Source organism: Thamnophis sirtalis, unplaced genomic scaffold (genome assembly GCF_051295495.1).
Source record: "Thamnophis sirtalis isolate CommonGarterSnake01/CBP01778 unplaced genomic scaffold, rThaSir2_p1.2 scaffold_3, whole genome shotgun sequence".
Classification (NCBI taxonomy): Eukaryota; Metazoa; Chordata; class Lepidosauria; order Squamata; family Natricidae; genus Thamnophis; species Thamnophis sirtalis.
Window position 1 is genome coordinate 158,694,503 of NW_028261383.1, and position 23,980 is coordinate 158,718,482.

The 23,980-nt window shown below is 40.9% G+C and overlaps 1 protein-coding gene across 6 annotated transcripts in view; it reads left to right on the forward strand.

Annotated features, from left to right (window-relative positions):
• B4GALNT1 (beta-1,4-N-acetyl-galactosaminyltransferase 1) overlaps positions 1 to 23,980 on the forward strand; it is a 63,315-nt gene that overhangs the window by 13,738 nt on the left and 25,597 nt on the right. For 2 of the 6 annotated variants that reach the window (XM_087710577.1, XM_087710579.1), the window contains exons 2-3: positions 10,222 to 10,440; positions 14,384 to 14,557. In XM_087710577.1, coding sequence (XP_087566703.1) covers positions 10,223 to 10,440; positions 14,384 to 14,557 — 392 coding nt within the window. In that variant the 5' untranslated portion in view covers position 10,222. Of the gene's footprint in view, positions 1 to 3,672; positions 3,920 to 8,409; positions 8,801 to 9,798; positions 9,899 to 10,221; positions 10,441 to 14,383; positions 14,558 to 23,980 lie in introns of those variants that run through there. The other 4 variants (XM_087710578.1, XM_087710580.1, XM_087710575.1 and 1 more) reach the window with 4 other exon arrangements.

Here is a 23,980-nt window from a genome sequence, read left to right on the forward strand (position 1 = left end):
AGTTACTTGAACAAGTAACAAAATGTCTCAGTTTAATAAAATTTGGTCCAGTTGCCAAAAGTATCTGAAAAGGCTAAATCATGGCATCTGGACCAAGTTTATTCAAACTGAAACACTTTGTTGTTCCTCCAGGTCACTTCTTCAGTCAAAATGAACATTTGGATAGGTAGAGAGCCATACCTTTATTAAGCCAACTTAATAAACAAAAGTTTAACTCCAACTTAAGATAACCCAAGATTACAAAAGTGTGGGTTGCCTAGTGAAAATATTGCTTCCATGTGGATTGTTTTTTCCTCATGGGCCAGATATATTTTCTTTTTTTCAAAGGGGAAAAAGATCAGAGAGCTGAAAATTTAAATGACCCAAGCGATAAGAGGAGAAGCTAAACATGTTTATAAATCAATTTGAGGCCACTTATGATAGGTTTTTATGTGCTCCCAGGATTTTGTATGTGTGTGTGCACATGCATGTGTGCTTCCCTTTTCTCTCAGCTCTTCAGTACACAACTAGGCATTTTTTTAGACTTCAGAAACTCAGGCTGGGAAAACATAACCCAGCTGTTGCTCAAGGCAACACCAGCACAACCCAACCTGGCCTCTTGGGGACAAGCTCTTAAGGACTCAAAGGACAGCACTGTTTATCCCCCCCCCCCAATTCTACTCCAACTCCTGTTTGTCTACTATTTCTCTTTGTGAGTCCTATTGCTGGAGAACAATAACATTTCTGTTCACCTTGGGCTAGTTCGGGCTGTTTGTGTTTCCCAAACCAACACAAATCATCTACCCACAAACACAGTAAGGGTTACTCTGCCCCAGTTGTCACACCTTGCTGGACTGGCTAAGAAGAAACCTTAAAGGCACAAGGCACCAGCTATCCAGGTGCTGGGCATTTGGCTGGCAGTCTGTTTTCTCACACTTTTTCAGGAGTCAAAATCTGAAAAGAGGAATGCATAATTTAGTAATAATAGGCACAGGGAAATTGCCTACTCAGCAGACTACGTTTTCATTATGTGGACAGCATAGTGAGGGCAGTGATGGGAAGGATCAATGCTGCCCCATTTTCATCTCTCATACTATTCTACTCAAATGGGAATTGTATCTCTATTATCTAATTGTATTGGTAAGTAATAGAATTGTTTGGGATGTCAGTCTCTCTTTTTTCTGTGAGAACCCTGAAATAACAGAAAGAGAAATAAGGGAACTTTGTGCCTTGTCAACTTCTGTTAGTGCTAGCAAGTGTCAGTCAGTCAGTCAACCAACCAACCAGAATAGAGCTGGAAGGGACCTTGGAGGTCTTCTAATCCTGCCCCCTGCTCAAGCAGGAGACCCTATACCATTTCAGACAAGCGACTCTTCAGTCTTCTTAAAAACCGAATAGGGAAGAAGCGCCCACAACTTCTGAAGGCAAGCCATTCCACTGGTTAATTGTCCTTGCTGTTAGGAGGTTTCTCCTTAATTCCAGCTTGCTTCTCTGATTATTTTCCATGCATTGTTACTTGCCCTGCCCTCTGGTGCTTTGGAAAATAAGTTGACCCCCTCCTCTTTGTGGCAGCCCCTCAAATACTGGAATACTTATATCAAGTCCCTCTCTAATCCTTCTTTTCCCTACACCAACCAAACCCAAATCTTGCAACTGGCCTTCCTATGTTGCCAAGGTGTGTCCCTCCCCAAGACCAGTGAGTATGAGTGGAGAGATCAGGAGTCACCTACTGTTATAAGCCATGGTTTTGACTCTGACCTGGAATCTGACAGTCTTGTGCCAGCTGAGCCTGTTGTTCAGGATGGTCAGCCTCAAGAATCAGGAAGCCAGGATTCAATGGAGGCTGATCAGTCACAAACATCTCTCCAGCTACAGAAGTCAGATGACAAGGCCAACAACTCCCAAGCTCCAGACCTAGGAAAATCCCAGAGGTGAGCAGAGCAATGCCCCTCAGTGAGGCTTCTCATTAAGCAAAGGGCAAGGCATGTGCAATTTAGAGATTAACCCTTTCACATTCTGGGGCCTCCATCTTGTTTATAATTCTTGGATTTTGGATTTGGATTTTATTAGAATTTATAGGCCTCCCTTTTCCCTGAGGGGCTCAGGGCGGCTTACATAAAATAAGGAAGGGAAGGTACAGACAATAGACGCAAAACAATACATAGAAGTAAAATAGTAAGCAACATTCATTCATCATTCGGGTGGGGACAGATTATCTTTATCCCCAGGCCTGACGGGCTAGCCAGGTCTTAAGGGCTGTGCGGAAGGTCTGGACGGTGGTGAGGGTATGAATCTCCACGGGGAGATCGTTCCAAAGGGTCGGAGCTACTACTGAAAAGGCTCTCCTCCGTGTGGTTGCCAGTCGGCACTGACTGGCAGATGGAACTCGGAGGAGGCCTAATCTATGCGATCTAATTGGCCGCAGGGAGGTGATTGGCAGGAGGCGGTCTCTCAAGTACGCAGATCCACTACCATGGAGGGCTTTATGAGTGACAAGTAGCACCTTGAAGCGCACCCGGAGATCAACAGGTAGCCAGCGCAGCTCGCGGAGGATAGGTGTTATGTGGGCGAGCCGAGGTGCACCCACAATCACTCGCGCGGCCGTGTTCTGGACTAGCTGAAGTCGCCGGATGCTCTTCAAGGGCAGCCCCATGTAGAGCACATTGCAGTATTCCAGCCTAGAGGTCACAAGGGCCCGAGTGACTGTTGTGAGGGCCTCCCGGTTCAGGTAGGGTCGCAACTGGCGCACCAGGCGAACCTGGGCAAATGCCCCCCTGGTCACAGCCGTAAGATGGTGATCGAAAGTCAGCTGTGGATCCAGGAGGACTCCCAAGTTGCGAACCCTCTCTGAGGGGTATAAAATTTGACCCCCCAGCCTGAGCGATGGAACACTGATCGAATTATTGGGAGGGAAACACAACAGCCACTCGGTCTTCTCCGGGTTGAGTACAAGCTTGTTAGCCCTCATCCAGTCCATAACGGCCTCAAGACCCCGGTTCATCACGTCCACCGCTTCATTGAGTTGGCACGGGGCGGACAGATACAACTGACTAGTTGACTACCTAATTTGGCACCCTGTGACTCTTAGAACGTATTTGGATTTCTCTGTGGTTCATTGCGCTGTGCTCCACTTTCTTCAGGCAAGCTCTCTTGCTAGGCATTTGACTTGCTCTTATCTGCCTAAAACTGCAGTATGTCTGTCAGCTTTAAAATACATGTTGCGCGTTAGCAAAATGTGCAATACAAGGTGTGTCTTCTGCCTGAACTCTTCTTGGCAACAGAAGGTTTTCAGCGCTGGTTCCAATACAGACAAAGACATTTATGGATTTGATGCAGCAGGAAATGTGATGGATGAAGTTGTCATAGCAACTTTTCTTTTTTTTTTTTTTGCAAATGTCATCCTTTTCCGAATCAGCTGGATAGATGACTGTGCTCCACTCTGTTAATTTCACCTGTTGTACTGGCTGTTCTCCTGAAGCTGTTTTAGAAGGCTGCAGGCCATAGTGGCAATTAAGCCATCTGCTCAGATAATTAATGGGGGGGGGGGGAAGAGAATTGCTTCCCAGGAGTGCCAAAACAAAAAAAACAAAAAAACAAAAGCCTCAACCCTATGAGTTTTACATTGCTGTTTCATTTTGCAATATCTTCTGTGTTTCATTTCACAACATCTCCTTCGTTGCATGGGTGGAGTCTTTCCTGTGTTGCTACAAAGTACAAAGTACTCCCTCCTTCTGCAACAGTGTGATGTGTCTCTCCTTTAGCAGCTTGCTAAGGAAGGTATCTATCCACCCTGTGCTTATTAATAATATACATTTCTCTTTCATTCCTGAGTGATAGTCTCGGCGTGTTGTAATGGTGATTGTGAAAGTGCATTAAAAAAAGAATCGTTGCCCAGGATGAGGACAAGCAGAGCCTTCAGCATTTTGGGCATCAGAGTCAGGTAGGCAAACTGTGGAGGACAGAGAGACAGAAACATGTTTTATGTTGGAGAAATCCCAGATTCATCATCTGGTTGTTTTTTTTTTAAATGCTCAGTATTCTTCTAGCTTCATTTTTATGGGATCGCATGCGGAAGACTCTTAGAGGGAAACATGGAGAGGTTTTCTCTCGTAAGGAATTCAGAAATTGCTGGAACAGAGTATTTTTTTTAAAACCAGGAACAGAGTTCAGAAATTGCTGGAATAGAGTCACAGAATGGTATAAAAATGCTGGCTGTGCTTTCTAACATCATGTCAAGGACAATAAAAGGGCCACTTTGGAAATGTTGGGAGGCGAGAACCAAAGATTGGGGTGATTAACTTGACTTTAGCAGGGTGTTTGAAGGAAGTAGCAGTATTTACTCAACTCCATTTTGTAAAAGACAGCTAAGAAATACAGAACGCTTTTAGTTTCAGAAAATATATGAACGCGATCAAAGGAAGTTGATAATTCTTCTCAACTAATGATTCAAGTCAGTTTCACATAGGGAACAGTACAGAATGATTTGTGTTTCAGAAAGGAACCGCACAAGATTAGGTTACGGCGGAAAACCCCCCCACAGATTTATGTTCTAGAGGTTTAGTTTGGATAGGAAATTAAATAAGGACTGTATTGCATCTATACATAGGTACATGAATGAATACATGTTTAATTGAAGATAATTGATATTTTGAGAAAGAGACACACCCGTTCCTAGCGGTTTGGACCCGTTCGGCCGAATCATTAGTGGTTTGGCAGCGACCCAGGCCTGTCACGCCCCCAAACTGATTCTCCTGGCGGCGCCTTGGTGCTGTCATCTTGGTTTTGGCTTCTGTGCATGCGCAGAAGCATTTTTATAGTACTGTACATGTGTGTTCTGTGCGACCACTAGCAAACCGGCAGTAGCAGTTGCCGGAACCACCCCTGAGACACACCCATACAGAATCAGAACAAATTGTAATATCTCTTATAGTAATAGAGTTGAATGGATCCTAAAGGCAACAAATTAGGCTTGTTTCATTTAATGGTGTAACGAGAGTATAAGCCATACTGGTATTATTATACAACTTCAGTAGAGTTTTTAATAACATTGCACACTTATCCAGAGTAGCCATGATATCAACATATAATAAACATTTATATTCACTGTCCAGTGCCACCACATTCTTAATATCTAAGTTCAAAAATCAGGTTGATAGAAAGGGCTTTTATTTGCTTATCATATTGATGTATCTCATTGTGTTCTTTTTCATTGTTTATTTTATTGTTCTATTGTCTTATGTATGTTCTGTTTACTGTCTTTTCATTTCTTCCTTTTGCTGTTAGAGGCAAATAAATTCAACAAATAAATCTTAATGTAACTGTATATGTTAAGCGTCAAATCCGTTTGTAATAACTCTATAGTCACTAGGTAAAATAACAAATTGAAATCCGGTGAGCAACAGGTAATAAAAACCTGTTCCTCCCTAGAAAACCCTTCATAAATTAAATCTACACTTTATAAATCCAGACTGAAATTCAATCAAAGGCATTTTCAGCATCCAGTCAATATAGAACAGCTAATTCCAGTTTATGTACCCCATTATCCAATATATCAGTCATCAGGTGTATAGTGTCAGATTATTGCATTTTAAATAAAGCCAAGATTGAAATAAAGAGATCTGTACATGATATTACTTTTGATAGCCTGACTAGAATCATAATATTTTTAAAATGTTGGTTTATAATTAGCACACCTAATAGAGTCTTTCTCGAGCATTGATATTAACTGTTAGATAAGCTTGTAAAATGATAAAAAGTATGGTGAGATTAAATTATTGATTATAGAGTGAAATTATATTTTCTCTGTAACTCATAAGAGAAAGGGGAGAATATCTTCGAAACTCACAACATAATAATGACTATTACAGAGTAGGAAAAAACACAGAGCCTGTGAAAATCACAAGGGACAGACAGAAGGACAGGGAGGGAGGGAGGGAGAGAGAGAGAGACGGATCTTTTGATAGGTTACATCAGGTCAGGGTCATTGGGAGTTGAAATGCTAGGGGGGGGGGTGTTGCATGAGTTGCTTGAGGGTCAGTGCTGTCTCTGGTTGGCTGTGCAGTTGATTTGGATTCTGAGGGGTTTGTAGGCTCATTGTAGGTCCATGATGGCGTGGCATGCGGAGCCATATCTGCCGGCACGTGAGCTGTCAGCTCCAGCACGCATGTGAGCGGAATTTTGGCTTTCTGGAGGGCTGGGGGAGGCTGTTTTCATAGCAATAGCAGTTAGACTTATATACCGCTTCATAGGGCTTTCAGCCCTCTCTAAGCGGTTTACAGAGTCAGCATATTGCCCCCAACAACAATCCGGGTCCTCATTTTACCCACCTCAGAAGGATGGAAGGCTGAGTCAACCCTGAGCCGCTGAGATTTGAACAGCCTAACTGCAGAACTGCAGTCAGCTGAAGTAGCCTGCAGTGCTGCATTTAACCACTATGGCACCTTGGCTCCCCATGCTTCAGGAAAACCTCCAGAGGCTGGGGAGGGGGGAAAACGCACCCAACGGGCCAACTGGAAGTTGGTCAATATGTCTCTTTATGATATTTCTAATCAGCAGCTTCTCTTGAAAATTGTGAAAGGTGGACCTTTGTACTGGACTTATGAAATGTCATGATTTTTTAGTCATGTGCCTCTATTTTTAATCTGTATGCGTTCATTACTTAACATGGACTTCGAATTAGTTCTGGGAATCAGAAGGAAAGGGGGATTATTTGCCTTCTATAGCAAAACACATTAGTTGCACATTGTTAAGTAAGTCAAAAATTCTTGCAGACTTCTACTTATCTCTAGGACAGATTAGGTACGTGGGGAGAAGTGGTCAAAAGAAAGATTGTGTTTAAAAATGAGCTGGAATCAGCTGGGAAATATACATATATATATATACAAAACTTCTTTGTAGTCCATGTTTCTGTCTATTCACAATGTAACTTACCAGTAGTTGGGAAAGAGAAATTAAGTTAGAAAATGTGCTGGATCTGGCTAGGACAGAATAGTGAACCTTTTGGGCTCAATGTGTCAAACATTCAGAAAATACTTAACTTGACTCTGCTGGCATCCCCCCCTCCCAAAATAAAAAAAATCTGTTTCCTCCATCCTCATCTAGGTCACTTTTCTTCATCTTGGTTTCTTGCCTGTCTTGTCCTTCCTTATTCATGTGTATATGCACACAGAGAGAGATACAATGCAAAGGGAAAAAAAAACATTCATATTTCATAAGGGCAGCCTGTCATTTTGTTACTCAGATCCTCTTATGGCCACCGCTGGTGAAATGGTTGGAAGGAATTACCAAATGTGCTCTGGCAGGTTCTCCTTTCTTTCTGAAAAGATTAAATCATGGCAAGTGGACCAAAGTTTGTTAAAACTGAGGCATTTCATTACTCATCCAAGTGACTTTGTCAATCAAAAGGAAGATTTAGTACGCAGAGTCAGACAGTCATTGGAAAGAACCAATTCTTACCATACAGACTGTGGACGGTTTCTCCCCAAAATGAAAAGCAACAAGTAAATGAAGATTCAATCATCCAGGCCAAAAGTATCTGAAAAAGTAAGATATTTGTATGTTGCTTTTCTTTTGGGGGAGAAACACCCCCACCCCCCTGGCTACACAGTCTGTATAGCTGGTTCTTTTCCATTGACTGTCTGAATGTCCACATACCCAAATCTTCCTTTTGACTGAAGAAGTCACTTGGATGAGTAACAAAATGCCTCAGTTTTAACCAACTTTGGTCCACTTGCCATGATTTAACCTTTTCAGATACTTTTGGCCTGGATGATTGAATCTTCATTTACATCTTATCTTGCTTTGTTACCCAACTCTTACCTCAAAAATAGCTCTGAACTACCAGTAACTTATTTGGGCATAAATGGAAAAGAAAATGGACTGAGGTGGAGGCAATCTCAGATCACAGTTCTTTCCCTAAGCAATGGGGATGAACAATAGGGAAGACAACCAAATGGAATGATTGTTTTGCAGGGATGGCCAAGCAAGGTGGGTTCTCAGCAGGATACTGGCATAGCTGTGCACCGTTCCTTTCCTCTCCCTTTGTTCTGATGGAAACAGAATGGATAAAAATGAATGATTTTTTTAAAAAAAAAATTAAAAATGATTTTTTAAAATTTAGATCGGATTTTTTTTAATCAAATTTATTTTAATTTGGAGTAAAGAATATATCTAAAGATAGTTTTCTATTAAAGGTACATTAATAATTTAGTTTAGTTTATTCAGCATGAAATGGAGCTTAATTATGTAGCATGAGGTTGTATATTCTGCAATATTTACATTTTTGGTAAACTCATTGAATGAATCCAAGCTCTGAAAGCTGAGATAAGATGCACTGCATTGATGCATTAACACAATTTCACAATGACCATGAGATAAATCATAAAACAAAGTTCAGGAATATTCCTTTATCCCATTGTTTTGCAAATCTAGGTACCCTACAAACTGTATGGTTGTTTGAAGAGAAATGCATCTGTACCACCAGGCGCTAAGTGTGAGGACGAAGGGCAAGCAGTTAAAAATGAAAGTGAAATCTTCTAAGCAGCTTATAAATATAATATTAAAGAGCACCTGTTGCTGTGTAATGAAGCCAGCCAGGTCCTTTTGTGCCAGAGGTGGGTTCCTACCAGTTCGCACCTATTCAGTAGAACCGGTTCGTCAAATCTACCAAACTGGTTAGAAGAGGTTCCACCAGTGGACCCGGAAAGCAGGCCACACCTACAGAAGAGGTTCCAAAATTTTTTGAAACCTACCACTGCTCCTTGGATATGATTATTCTACACTATCATGCTCCTATTTATAAAACTCAGTGTCTCTGTGAAAGGTAAGGATGACTACTGCGTTTGCGGTGCAATCAGAACATTGCGTGTGTTGAAGTTGTTTTAACGCAAACCAAAGTTGCCTTTTAAAAAACAAGTTTACATCATATTCTTATGCATGCCAGTGCTGTGTGTGAGGTAATTTAAGGTGGTTCTGACCGTGACCCGACAAAAGGGCGAACGTCAAAACCGCACCCAACTAAACCGCGTCGCTAAAACTGCGACGTCATCAATGTGCTGACAACAGCGCTTCGACAGAAGGGCGATTTAAGTTAAGGTAAGGATTAGGTTTAGGGTTAGATTTAGGGTTAGGTTTAGAGTTAGGGTTAGGGTTAGGGTTAGGGTTAGGTTTAGAGTTAGGGTTAGGGTTAGGGTTAGGGTTAGGGTTAGGGTTAGGTTTAGCATTAGGTTTAGCATTACGTTTAGGGTTAGGGTTAGCGTTACATTTAGGGTTAGGGTTAGCGTTATGTTTAGGGTTAGGTTTAGTTTTACAGCACGCTTCTGTCGCCGCACTGTTGTTGGCGCGATTCAGCGCTCATTCGTCGGAGCGCTTTAGAACACACGGTTTTGTCACTGCGGTTTAGTCGGGCACGGTTTTGTCGTTCGCCCTTTTGTCGGTGAACCGTTCTGATAAGTGTCGTTGGCATCTTCATATCCGGTCACATGGGCAGCAAGCCACTCCCATCCGATCACATGGGCGTCAAGCCACTCCCACAAAGGAGGCCACACCCACAGAGTAGGTTCAAACAATTTTTGAAACCCACCACTGGTTTGTGCCATTAGAACGGAGCCAGCTCCTGATTGGCTGACTGTCTGACAGCAGGCTATAAAAGGGAACTATCAGGTGGAGGCATTAATTCCAATACTGTTACTGTTAGTGTTGAGTCAAGACACCAGGTTACTTATATTGTTGCAGTTGTGAATAAAGGTTATTGCAATGATATCTGTCTGCCTGTCTGAGACACTCACACATGTTCTGAGTATTGAACACCTGCCATTTCAGATCTAGCATGGTAGCACCTGTTAGCAGGCCTGCCATATCCCTCAACTTGTTGTGTCCCTTCTGCATCACCAGTCTGCCATTAAAGTGAATGGGACAGTCGGTGAGTCAACAGAGGTGGAGCTGCTGCGGAACAGAGATGCTGTTTAAAAATTGTGATTTAAGTTGAGTTGATTTAAATCAAGACTTTTTACTAGTGATTTAAATCAAATCCACCCTGGATGGGAAGGGCGAATAAGGGATTCAAAGTGGAGTGGCACTGGGCTGTGGCATGCCAGAAACTGGGTTGTGCAAACAAATGAGCCCCACATGAAACTACACCCCCTCCGTTCTGTGAAGAAAGCTCTCGCCACACAACCAGTTCCTGGTGCCTCAAAAGGTGGAGGCCGCTATCCCATCTACCATCTCTTTCTCTCTGTATTCTAGGATGCGTCCTGTCCAAAAGTCCGTGTGTGCACTGATGATAGTGCTGACAGCATCCCTGGCTTTCCTGTACCTTCACGTGTGGTCGCCAAAACCTTACAGTACGGTGGATCTGCGACATCGACCTGCTCCGCTGCCTGAGATCTTGTTGCTCGATAACGTGCTGGTGCCTGACAAGAAATATGCGCACATTGCTTTCCGGATCAAAGAGGAGATTCTGGAGTAAGGCAGAATCCTTTTTCTTTTTTTTTTTTAAAGTAATCTTTATTAGTTATACATTTTTTTAAGAATAAAACATACAAATACAAATACAATTTTAAACATACAACCCCCCCTCCCCCCCGCGGTGACAGTCATTCACAGCCCAACTTTTTTTTCCTTCCTCGTTTTTAAGTCTCTAAGCCACATCTTCTCATTACAAAATTCAGGGATCTATTACAATACCCATGTTCACTTTTAGTTCCCATTGTGAACAACTGCTATTTCACTTTCCCCGTTTTAAGTCCCTGCTGTTCTCCTTGTCGCCCACATATACCATAAGTTCCAGCTAAGATAATGTTCCGTTTCTCCTTTGTCTCTCAGCCAACCCGTCATTCTGTCCATTTCTGCACATTCATAGATCTTTTTAATTATAGCATCTTCCGACGGTATGGTAGTGGATTTCCAAAATTGTGCATAAGTTATTCTTGCGGCCACAATTATATGTAGGCTCAAATGCCATATTGAATTGCTCATGTTTTCTGGTTTAATGCTTAGTAGAAGGTTCTCGGGTTTCCATTCCATGCTTGCCCCGGTAACCTCTTTTAGCCATTTTTGAATCCTTCTCCAGTATTTCGTGGCCTCAGTACAGGACCACCAAATATGGTAGAATGTGCCATCCTTTCTTCCACATTTCCAACACAGTGGAGATAACCCAGGAAACATTTTGGCTAACCTCATTGGGGGGAAGTGCCACCTATAAACCATCTTGTATATGTTTTCTTTGAATGCTGTAGATGTTGTAAGTTTAATGGTCTTACTCCATAGATCCCACCATTTGCCCATTTCAATCTCATAGCCAAAGTTTCTCTCCCATGCTATTAGAAGGCTTTTGTCCATCTCTTCATTGGCATCTTGGCAAGTCAAAAATTGATAAATCTTCGATAACATTTTCTTGTCTCCGCCAAACAAAATCTTATCTAGCCCCTGAAGGTTTGGGTAGATCCCAAACCGTACCTTATCGCTTTTAAACCTGTTTCTAACCTGTAAATATTCCCACCATTCCAGATTCCTGCCCTGCTGCTCTAATTCCATCTTTGTTTTCATGTTGCCATCTTCTGTCATAATGTCTTTATATGTTATGTTTCTTGTCCAATTAAATACACTGGGATGCGTTAAGGCCTCTAACGGTGCCAACCAGCACGGAACCCTAAGATAGTATTTTTTCCTCATCTTTTCCCAGACCCTCATCAAAGTCTTCCGAATATAATGTTCCATGAAGTACCTATGGGGGGGTGTCTCTTTCTTGCCAGAGGGAAGCATGCCATCCCTGGGGGAGGTCATGTCCCTCTATAGCCAATAGGCGCCTTCTACTCAACATCACCCAATCCTTCACTCAAGTCATAATTGCTGCATTATAATATGGCAGAATCCTTTATGTCCCCGTGGCCCCTATTTCCTTTAAAAAAAAAAAAAGTTGATTTCACATTGTACATTTCCCCTTTTGTATTTTGCAATGTTTTGTTTGTGTAATTGTGTGTTTTCCTTCTTTTTTAAAAAAATTGCAAAAGTGGCCTGCCAAGAGGTTGAGCTCTGTTTTCTCCCTTCTCCTGCCTGTCCTTCCCCATTTGTTATTTCTTCTCTTCCCTTCCTCTCTCCCTCTCTGAGGATTGAGAATCAAATCATTGAAGAAACCAGGCATGTCTGCATATAGCTAGTCCTCAACTTACAACAGTTTATTTAGTGACCATTTGAAGTTACAACATCACTGAAAAAAGTGACTTAGGACCATTTTTAGGACCAAGCATCTCTGTTGTCATGTGATTTACATTAGGATGCTTGATAACTGGTTCATATTTAAATCGATTGCAGTATCCTGGGGTCATGTAATTAGGATTAGGATTTATTTCATTTATATGCCGCCCTTTTCCCCGAAGGGGACTCATGGCGGCTCACAACTCAGTCAAGGGAAAGGAGGTACAAACAGGGGATAAAAGACAAACAAACAATACAAAATTTAAAACACACAACAACCATACCATTCGAGAAGGGGGGGGGCAGAAGCTCTTTAGCCCCAGGCCTGTCGAAATAGCCAGGTTTTAAGGGCTTTGCGGAAGGCCTAGAGGGTGGTGAGGGTTCGAATCTCCACGGGGAGTTCGTTCCAGAGGGTCGGAGCAGCCACAGAGAAGGCTCTCCTCCGGGTAGTCGCCAGTCGGCATTGGCCGGCGGATGGAATTCGGAGGAGGCCTAATCTGTGGGATCTAATCAGTCTATTGGAGGTAATCCAATGTGATCCCCTTTTCCCACTTTCTTTTCTGACTTTCTGATGAGCAAAGTCAATAGAAAAGTCAGATTCACCTAACAACGGTGTTACTAATTTAACAACTGCAGTGATTCACTTAACACATGGGGCAAGAAAAGTCGTAAAATGGGGGAAGTCTCACTTAACAAATGTTTCACTTAGCAGGATAAATTTTGGGCTCACTTGTGGACCTAAGTCAAGGACTACCTTTAGGCACGTCTTTGAATATTATAGCGATATGAAAGGGGGAGTTAAAATAGGAATAGAAAATAAAGGGGAATAATAGTAATATATTTATATGTTAAGATATTCAAAAGGACAGAAATAAGGTTTAGAATTGAAGGGTGATAATAACAGGCATGTATAAACAATATGAAATAATGGAAATGAAATGTAATATTTAGGAGTAATAAGATTATGTTTATGCGTACTGAAATGTATGATACCCAGATACCACACCATTCACACATTCATATGTATAAAGAATATAAAAAATAAAAATTGGATTGAAAAAAAAGAGGAATACCTGTATTTAGGCTGGATTTAGAGTTGCAGATTTGGCAAGCCAACAGCTTACATATTGCACTCTAGCAAATCATACAGCCAGTTGATCTTCTATTTTAAAGTTGTTATCTTAAGTTGGCAAGTGTTGGAGAAACTCTTGCATTCTTGGCGCATGTTTCAACCAGGGTAGGGCTTGAGTGGCTGAGTCTGTGCCAATAGATTTATGAGATACATTGGAAGAAGAATTATGGCCTACCAATCAGTCTTTGTTTTAGTGAAACAAAGGACACATTCAACAATGAGCACGTATACCAAAGTTGAATGACTAGAAGAATGGGTGCCAAACCCGTCCTTCACCAGGTTTGTTTGTTTGTTTGTTTGTTTATTTATTTGTTTGTTTAATTTGCATGCTGCCCACTCTCTAAGAGACTCAGGGCGGCTTACAAGTAAAAAAGGGAAAGGGAAGGATATACAAAAACAAGACAACATTAAAAGATTCACAACATTCACAACTTAGGATGGGGCTGGACAAAATCAACAGTCCCAGGCCTGCCGGAACAGCCAGGTCTTGGTCGCTTTGCGGAAGGCCGGAAAGGTAGTAAGGGTCCGGATCTCCACGGGGAGATCGTTCCATAGGGCCGAAGCAGCAACAGAGAAGGCCCTCCACCGGGGAGTAGCCAGCCGACATTGACCAGCAAATGGAATCCGGAGGAGGCCTAGTCTCTGCGATCTTATAGGCCTCAGGGAGGTAATTGGCAGGAGGCAGTCTCTCAAGTAAAGACCCTTTAGTGAAGGGCTGCAGTGGCAACCAGTATGGTAGATGACATCGCTAGCCATCTTCCCCTCTCCCAGGCTCTTCAGAAAGTAAGCATGCCTTCGTGCATTTTCAAGGGCACTTCTTCCATAGAGTGTTCAGCCTATCTAATGGGAAAAGTAAATATTTTAAAAACATTCTTAGGAATAAATGTCTGTAGACCTTTACACTCTAATTTATTTATACTCTAAATTGTAGGCATAAACATTCTTGGGAATAAATGGTTGCTCATTTGCTGAAGGGTCTTGCTGTGTAAGATGTGCATCTCTACATTGCCCGATTGTGACCGACAGCCATCCGAACATTCTTCTGCAGTGTTTAGTGTTGTCTCTTCATCCCTTTGGCAGGCTTCTTCCTAAAAATTCCTGTAAATGTGAGGCACAAGCAAGTTTGAGACTGCCCTTTCAGAAACAGCTCTTTGGTCAGGAGTACTCTGTGCAATTTGCCAATGCCTTCAAGTCTTCTGACCTGGCGGACATCAACAGCAAACGGGAACAAGAATACCGCAGTCATCAGCAGAGGTGAGTAATGGCCAGATCTGGGCATAATCTTTAATATATAATCTTTTTTTAATAAAGATTTTTTTTTTGAATAAACACAAACAGACAAAACAGACACACACACAAAACCCCACAAAACCATCTTCCATTACAAGTTGTAGAAAGTGTGTCGATTGGTTACAAAAACTTCCGTGCATCCCTTCCACAGTCATCACCTACAATTCATATCAAATCATTTATTTTAAATCAAGTATATTTATATATATATATTACTATCATCATACCTCAACCTTCATTTGACTATAATTGTTTTTATGTCCTTTTATATAAAACATTTCAAATTTAAAGCAAGACCACATAATGGCATCCATTAGCTCTTCCCAATATCATCCAGTAACATTACGTCTTTATAACATGTTCTATATAAAAATTGGTTATATTTAATAACAGAGTTTCTTACTAAAAATTTTAAGTAAATTTGACTTAATTATATTACATCTTTATAACATGTTCTAATTAAAATTGGTTATATTTAATAACAGAGTGTCTAAGTCTCCTTTTGTAGTCACCATTTGCAACATATCAAATTTCCTCTTATCAAACCAATATATATATATGTGTGTGTGTGTGTGTGTGTGCATTATCATTATCAATCAATTATTTAACTGTATCCATTATCACTTCATTTTATACATGATGCTCTAAATTTAACTAAATTGACTTAATTTTTTATTATAAGCTTTCGTTACATCAACCTGTGTCTTTCCAAGAATAGTGCAGTCTTATGTCTCTTGCCATTTGTGGCATTAGTATTCTGATTATTTCCTTAATTTTGTATGGACTTCTCTCCTTAGTTCCATCAATTCTTCTCTTTTTTCTTCTATACTTTGAGATCTGGGGTAGAGCTCCAGTCCATCTATCTTCCCTTTCCATATTCCACTCTTTCCATTTCCAACCATGCTTAGTTCACTGTCAGTATCAACAATTTTCTTGTCTCTTTGTTTATTTTTTCCTTCAGTTTTTAGAACTCTGACCTCCACTTTCTTCATTTGATGAACATCCTCAATTTTTCCATCAAATGTTGCTGTTCTAAGATCTATATTCTCCAATCTCTTTTCAATTCTCTCTGTTACTTCTAATAATTTTTATTTATTTATTTTTGTATTTAAAAAGGTTTTATTTCTTTTAAAAAACACAAATATTTCATCATTCGTCAATCATTAAAACATTGAAGTACAATTTTTTTTGTATGCCCCTCCCTCCCTCCACCCCCCAACCCCCCTCCTCCTTCCCCCCCTACTTCCCAGAACCCGTACACGGTATGGATTTTTAACTAACACAGTCTAAAATCTATTGAGAAAAAAGAAATAAAGAAATTAATGACATTCTACATTGACCTTAGCTTCTTCTTAATGAACTAACTTTAAACAGTTTAAATCATTTCTGATCTTAAGCATAGGCTAACTGGAATTTCTTGGTCCCGTATTTATTTTGTATATAGTCAATCCATTTTTTCCAGTCTCGTTTATATCTCTCATTTGAGTGATCTTTAAGATATGCCGAAGTTTGCTTGCATTACAAAAAGTATTGTGTTTTGTATATAATAAATTAGTGGCTACCTGGTCAGAGATCAACATGTCAAATTGAGATTTTAATATGTTAATAGCTTCCTTAACCTTTGTATCGTCTGGGTTCATTGTTAACTCCAACTCTTTTCTCTTAATTTCCTCTTCCAGTTCTGTTCGTTTTAACTCTTGTTTATTTCTATGTGTTTTATTTATATTCATCAGCACTCCTCTCATATACGCTTTGCTTGCATCCCATACAAATTCCATAGATGTACCCTTATTCATATTCAAAACAAAATATTCAGATAGTAATTTTTTACAATCATTAATATACTTTTCATATCTAAATAAGTTTTCATTCAATCTCCAAGACCTTCTTGCCTGCACTACCCTTCCCAGCTCCATCCAAACTGGGTTATGGTCCGAAAGGACCCTAGCAGGGGTGGGTTTCTCGTGCCGGTTGGAACGAGGCCGGCGGCGTCCTCACGCACGCACGCAGCGTGCGCATGCATGCACGCGGCGTCCTCACGCATGCACGCGGCATCCTCGCGCACGCACGCGGCGCGCACATGCGTACTAGCGTCTGCGCGATGCTCCAGCTGCTCCTGGAGGATCGCGCAGGCGTTCTGCGCATGCGTGGAAAGCGCAAAATTTGAAAAAAACGGGTAAGGAGCGGGCGCGGGTGTGCGGGCGCGTGCGGGCACGGGGGGGGGGGCTTCGCCGTTCCCGGAAGTTACTTACTTCCGGGTTCGGCGACCAACCGGATCGCAGGGACCGGTGCGAACCGGTCGAAACCCAGCCCTGGACCCTAGCCACAATCTTTGTCTTCTTGACCCTAGAAAGCAAATCATTAGTGGTTAGTATAAACTCAATCCTTGAAAGGGATTGATGCCTGTCCGAGAAGAAAGTGAAGTCATATTCCTCTGCATTTCTTTCTCGCCAAATATCTCTCAATTCAAAGTCATCCATAATGTCAAAGAAAGGTTTGGGTAACTTTGCTCGCATCTTAGTATTTAGGCGGGAAGTCTTCTTATCTCTCTTAGTGTCTATCACTCCATTCCAGTCACCCAATAGTATACAGGAACTATAGTCCCACTGTACTAATTTAGCATGAAGATTTCTATAGAATCTATCTTGCTGTTGATTGGGAGCATAAATTCCCAAAAGTAATGTCTTTTTCCCTTCTAGGATTAAGTCTAAAGCAATATATCTTCCGAAGGGATCTGCTTCTATTAATTCAGCTTTCATATCTTTTCTTAAGAATACAACTATACCATTCTTCTTTTCCATAGCGGAAGCTGCAAAATGTTGACCAAGTTTTGAGTTGATCAAATATTTTTGATCAGTTGACTTGATATGAGTTTCTTGCAAACAAATTACATCATTCTTAAACTGTTTGAGATAATGAAATATTTTCTTCCTCTTCTGTGGAGAATTCAATCCGTTGACATTCCATGTTAAAATCTTAGTTGTCATCTTTGGTTGGCTGAAGCATTTTTAGAGCTTCCTGCATGGCCTGTTTAACCTTAGGTCTAGCTCCTCCCACTGCTTCCAGACTTGTTATTGTAGTTCCTTGATCGATGGCCGGTGATTGTTGAAGCTGTTGCTTTTTAGCTTGTTTCTCCATTCGTCTAGTAGTCATGTGGCTAGGTCTTTGTTCCATAACACCTTGCACTTCTAGAAAAGAGAGTTGCTCCATCTTGTCTGGTGGTTGTGTAGTTTGCTGTCTATCCTGTCCTTCTTGTGGTCTTTCTCTAGGTCCAGATGGTGCAGGGTATCCGGCCTTCAATATATTATAATAAAAATCTCGGGCTTTCCATACAGAGTTGAGGCGATACCTTTGCTTATCAAATGTAAATATAATGCCAAATGGTGCATCCCATCTATACTGTATCTGACGATTTCTGAGTTCTTCGACCAAAAAAGCGTAGTCTCTCTTGGCTCTTAACATTTGAGGTGGTATCTCTTTCAAAACAGTCAGGTCTTGACCGCCAATTTGAAGCTTAGTGTTATAAGACGCTTGCAGTACCATATTTCTAAGCTCTCTTGTAGTAAAATATATAATGATGTCTCGAGGAAGCTGCTTCTGCTTTGCCAGCCAAGAATTAACCTGGTAAGCTTTGTCAATTTGCCAGTCAAGGTTGGTCCCTGGTCTTCCCATCAGGCGGTCAAAAGCTTCCGATAGGATCTGTTTCAAGTTCTCCTGTTTCTCCTCACGCAGCCCCATTACTCTTAATGCAAACTCCATTTGTCGGTACTGTATCATAATAATTTCTTTTTCAGCATTTTCCACTTTTTGTTCCACCACCTCTGTTTTCAATGTCAAGTTAGTATTGACATCATTAAGAACCTCTAGAGTATCTTCCATTCCAGAAGTATGTTCTGTTAATACAGTTACAAGTCTCAGCATTTCATCTCTAATTTTAACAACCTTAGCGTCGATTTTCTCATACAGCTCCTGTTTAAGTCCTTTTATTTCACTTTTGATTTCTTCTTTCATTTCTTTTATTTCCTCTTTTCTCTCCTGCTTTATCACTTCTCTATTATCTCTAAACTTATCTTCCATTTTAATTGTCAGTGCATTAAGAGCCTCGCTTAGTTTGCTCAGGAAAAATTCTTTCATTAACACATCCCCAGCAGGGGGCGTAGGAAGCGGAGGCTGCAGCTTTGTGCCAGGCCCTGGAAGTAGAGGGTGACGACTTCAAGTTAATATTTAGTTTTGAAGCCATTTCAAAATTTATCTGCCTGCAATTAATAAAACTCTGTTGCCTGAATATGCAGCTTTAAGTAAAGAAGCTGAGTTCCCCTTTTACTTTGAAGTTTAAGGCTTGGCAAAACTTTCAGTGAGTAAACATTGTAACAAGACAGTTCAGCAGATTCATCACCATTTAACTTCCAGATAAGCAAGATTAATGAGGGAGTGAAAGTATTGTAGAAATGAAACTAATTAAAAAGCTTCTGGCCGATTGTGAAACAAAACAAATGATAAGCAATCTCCTTTGTTTTGAATTCTTGTAACAGTTAACAAAAAGTGTTCGTTATTACCGGAGAAACCAGCTTGCTCGGCGCCATTTTAAAAGCCTCTAAGTAAATAGTTTTTCGGAGGAGAAAAAGAAAAGAAGCTAAAATCTTGATAAACAATTATTGCCCACGTAATACGAATCCAGCTCGTGATAAGATTAAATCAATCAAAACTTTGAACTGAGTGGGGGAGACCTACTTTGTCCCCCACAAGGCAGTTTGAAGTTCCCAGCACGGACAGCCGTTTTGCCTTGGGCTAGCTCCCTCTCCCTGCAAGCATAAAAGCTGCAAAAATCGAAGAGCATTTGCCAGCAAAACAATTTCTTCTTTCCTTCTTGCCTGAAGGATAAGAAAACCTGATAAGACATCAGATGGAAGATCCTCTAAACAGGTACGTAGCCAGGAATTTGGAGGCAGCTGGTTTTTTGCTGCCACCACCAGCAGGCTCCACCCAGGAAGTCCTAATAATTTTTGAATTTCAAACATAATCTTTTGCAATGTTAAAGTTTCTTTTTCATGTTGCGCCATTCTTCCAACTTGTAAACACTGCCACTCTGGCATTCAAAACTTTTTATTAAATTTAAAGCAAGTTCATTTATAGTCTTTCAAGACAAGGCTTTGTTTTCACTCCACTCCAGCTGCCAATGAAGCTCCCGAGAAGCACCGGTATAAACAACCCGTGCTCTTCTCACTATCACTCTCTGTAAACAAGCTGAGGAACCTTGAAATGCAAAATCAAATGATCAAAGAGAAAAAAGAATAGATAATATTTCCAAGCTTTCCAAGCCTCCAGCCTCCAAGTGGCAGTGTTACTTCATTTCCCTCTGATATTACAGCCCTCTTTGTATTCCTTTATATCTTCTTTATATTCCAGGCTAAAAGAAAACAAAATTCTTAAATGGAGCAAAAGAAAAAAACCATCCAATCCAGCATTATAAAAATAAGGAAAAAGATTTTAATCCATAGGTATAAAAAAAGAATATAAAAAGTAGTAGAAGAAAAACTAATCCATTCAATTTAAAGAATAGGAAACATTTGCAAAAGTTCCATCCGTAAAAGAAAATTTTAAAAAAGGATAACACTGTCTAGTGTAGCTTAATTTTGCCACTTGTTCTCTTCTGTTTTCAAATTTAATTTAGCTTTAATTTTTTTTGGGGGGGTAGTCTCTTTTATAATAATAAGATTTCCTCACCAGATGGACATACTTTCTCTTTCTGTTTTCCTCCCGTTCCGGAGCTGTCCCAACTTCAGCAGCTTCAATGGCTGCACTTCTGTTCCCGGCAAAAAGAGATTCTCCTGGATCAATCAGGGACTTTGTGGTGTCCCTGAGATCAGCAAGATGTACTCTTCCCTATCACCATCTCTTCAAGCTGGTTTAGGTCCAAAAGGACCATCCAGCGGCAAAAGTATCGCAAGATCTAAGATCGCACGCCATGTTGTTGAGGCGTCAGCTCCTCCTCCTCCTTTAATATATAATCTTTGATTGCATTGAGCATTGAATGAAGCACCTCAAGAAGCTGATTTTGGCCATTAAGGCTTCTACAAGACAAGTGAAATGTCAAAAACAGAGTTGGTGAAACGAAGTCACCACTAATAATGAGCAAGATGATCAATGGACAAACTCCAGGGTACCTAAATGATATACATCTAGAAAAGTGCTTGACATAATTTCTATGGAGATTCTCAGTCATCCAGATCATGGTTATCCCAAGGATGCTTTTTCAAGAGACAACTGGACTTTCTTGTTTTTCTTTGAAGACATTTCACTTGTCATCCCCAAGAAGCTTCTTGGATGAGAAGTGAAACGTCTTCAAGGAAAAACAAGAAAAGTCCAGTTGCCCCTTGAAAAAGCACCTTTTTGACATAATCTTACATAAAATATGAACATTCTGGATTTGAGATTATGTCGATGTATCAAACATGAAAAGAGAAGATTGTAAAATCTACACTGCTAAGATTCCAGGTTTTCCTTTTCGATGCCAAATTTCTTTAGCCTGAATGTGTTGAGTCCCAGTTTTAGATAATACTTACGAATAGATGGTTTTATAGCTCGAGCAGAAAAGAATATTGGTAAATAAGATGGACTTTTCTTGCTAAAGTTTTCATATAAATGTATGCAAATCAGCTTGGCAAGCTTCCTTCACAGGGTTTTCCATGATGAGCTCATTAAAACTATAAAAGCCATCTTATTGTTCTTTTTTTCCTAGCCATTAAAAGCCTGTGATGGGTTATGGCTTGTAAGTTATATAAGAGGAAGCATTTTTCAAGGAGACTAGTACCGATGAAGAGTTTGCATTTCTCCCATATTGGAAGCCAGCAAGCTTCTTAAAGAATATATCTACTCTAGGCAGAATGTCAAAGTTTGTTGCAGAAATCAAATCTAGACAGCACACACAGGTAACTGATTCAGCAGGATTCATTAACTTCTCTTTATATACATAATAACACATGAAGTACCAAGAGTGATTCTTCAGTTTCAGATCAGGGCAGCAGACAAACTAAACTAGTTTAGCTTCAGAGATCAGAGCTTAATACAGACAAAAGAGAACTTCCTCTATACAGGGCAGTTAAGCTAAGCCTAAACTATGCCCAGGCTCCTTGCTGTCTCAGCTCCAAAACAGCTCTCATTGGCTGATTTAGTTGCTATGCTTATACTGTACATTGGCTGACCTTTGTTATCATGTCCTATTCCAGCCAGTCCCCAATGGCTGACCTGTTGCTATGTCCTATTCCAGTTCATGAATATTCTGACACAACATGTCCTGAAAATTAGGGGCATTCCTAATTTGCATTTATGTTATTTTTATGTCCTTTTTGGGGTGACAGTTGTCTCAAGGGTTAAGGGTACCACCTTTTCAGCTAGGATCAGTTTGGCATGTAAACATGGTGTTCATGCTGTGAAATTTTCATCCATTGTTTTCTGCAGTGTGTCAATATTTTCGATTGAAAACAGTGAGGTAGGCACAGTCATTCCACCCAGCCAGCAGATTGCAGCAGCTCATAGAATCAGGGTTTGTCTGATGGTTGTCAGTTCCCTGTGCCTCCAGACAAAGCACAAACAGACCCCTTTCCCTTTCCAGACCCATTGCATGCCTTGCAAACATGGTTGCATCTCACCCCCAGGCAGATCACCTCTCAACTTGCAGGCTTTCTGAGATGAGGAAAGAGTCTTTGAACCAGTGAAAAGGGACAGAGGAAATTCAAATTGTGGAGAACATAATAATCTTCCTGACATTTATTGCTAAATTCTAACTTACCGTATTTTTTAGAGTATAAGACCCACCAGAGTATAAGACGCACCAAGATTTTGAAAGGGCAAATTAAAAAAAAATGGTTTTGCACTCTGCAGACCTCCCCAAAACAGCCCATTTTTCATGAAAACGGGCCTGCCTTTTGTCAAAAAAAGGTCATGCATAGCCTTTAGGAGGCTTATAGAGTGCTCCTGGGGGCTGGGAGGGGAAGGAGCAAAAAATGCCCTCATTTTTGCCCTTTCCAGCCCCCAGGAGCACTCTGGAAGCCTCCTAAAGGCTATGCATGGCCATTTTTGCAAAGGAGGCGGGATTTCAGAGGCCAAAAATGCTGTATTCAGTGTATAAGATGCACCCAGATTTTCACCCTCTTTTTTGAGCGAAAAAGGTGCATCTTATACTCCAAAAATACGGTAATATCTCTCGCTGGCGGTTGAGAATTATTGTTTAGCAATTGATAAAGGGTAAACCAAGAACTTTTTTTTAAAAAAAAAGAAATCAATAAGATTCTGAATCTAGGTAATGGCAAATGACTTCCTTATATTGTTGTCAAGAAAATAATATGCATATTTTCCTTTCGTGAACCTCTGTGAGGATACTTTTGTTGTGGCCCACCAGTGGCCAGTGAAGCTGGCAGCAGATTCGGACAGTGAGGAGGTTGGGGAGGAACATGGGCCAGTCCTGGAGTCTGGGGACGGCTCTGATGAGGGCTCTATGTCAGAGGCAGAGAGGGGGCCCGAGCCATATGCCAGTTAACAGCTGCCTTCAGAATCAGACATCAGTCAGGCAAACGAACAGCTGGAACCTGTTCCCAGTGTGCGCATGTGCAGAGTTGCCAGACAAAGGAAACAGCTAAAGAACAGGAGTCGACTTGAGAGTAAGGTCACAGGTAGATGATGAATGGCCCTTCCCAGAGGAAACAAAAGAGGAGCGAAAGGGGAGTGGAGTTTGCAGGAGACAATTAGTTTGCTTAATTGGTTCATGACTCTCCAAGACTCCTTGCCAAGGTTTGCAGATATCGGCCTGTCAGCTCTCCAAGCCAGATAAGGTTTGTGATTGTAAATCCTCCCTTGAAAGTCTTTGCTGGATGTGAATGAGCAGAATTCACAGTAAATTCGTAAAAGGGTTTTTTTGTCAGGACAAGGTGTTTGCTTTATGTTCTCGGGAAGCCTCGGTCAAAACAACCATCTCTATTTTTAGAATGAAGTAATCCTTTGTTTTCCTTGAAGAAGTTTTCCAGTAGCACTCAGTGCTGTCCTTGAGCATTTAAATCAGGGGTGTTCAACATTGGCGACTTTTAAGAGTTGCCTATTCTGGCTGGGGAATTCTGGGAGTTGAAGTCCACAAATCTTAAAGTTTTCAAGGTTGGACATCTGTGATTTAAAGGCTTGTGTGGCAGAACTAATTGATCCATGGATTATCATTAGATGGACAAACTTTCATCGTTATGGACAAAGAACAGACATACATTTTTTTTGTGTGCTTTCAAAAGAGTTGTGACTCAATTACTTCCTGGATAAGTCATTGTGGTTTTCTTAGCAAGCTTACAGAAGTGGTTTGGTCTTACTTGGTTTTCTGGGACTGAAAGCAAGGGGGTTGATAATGCA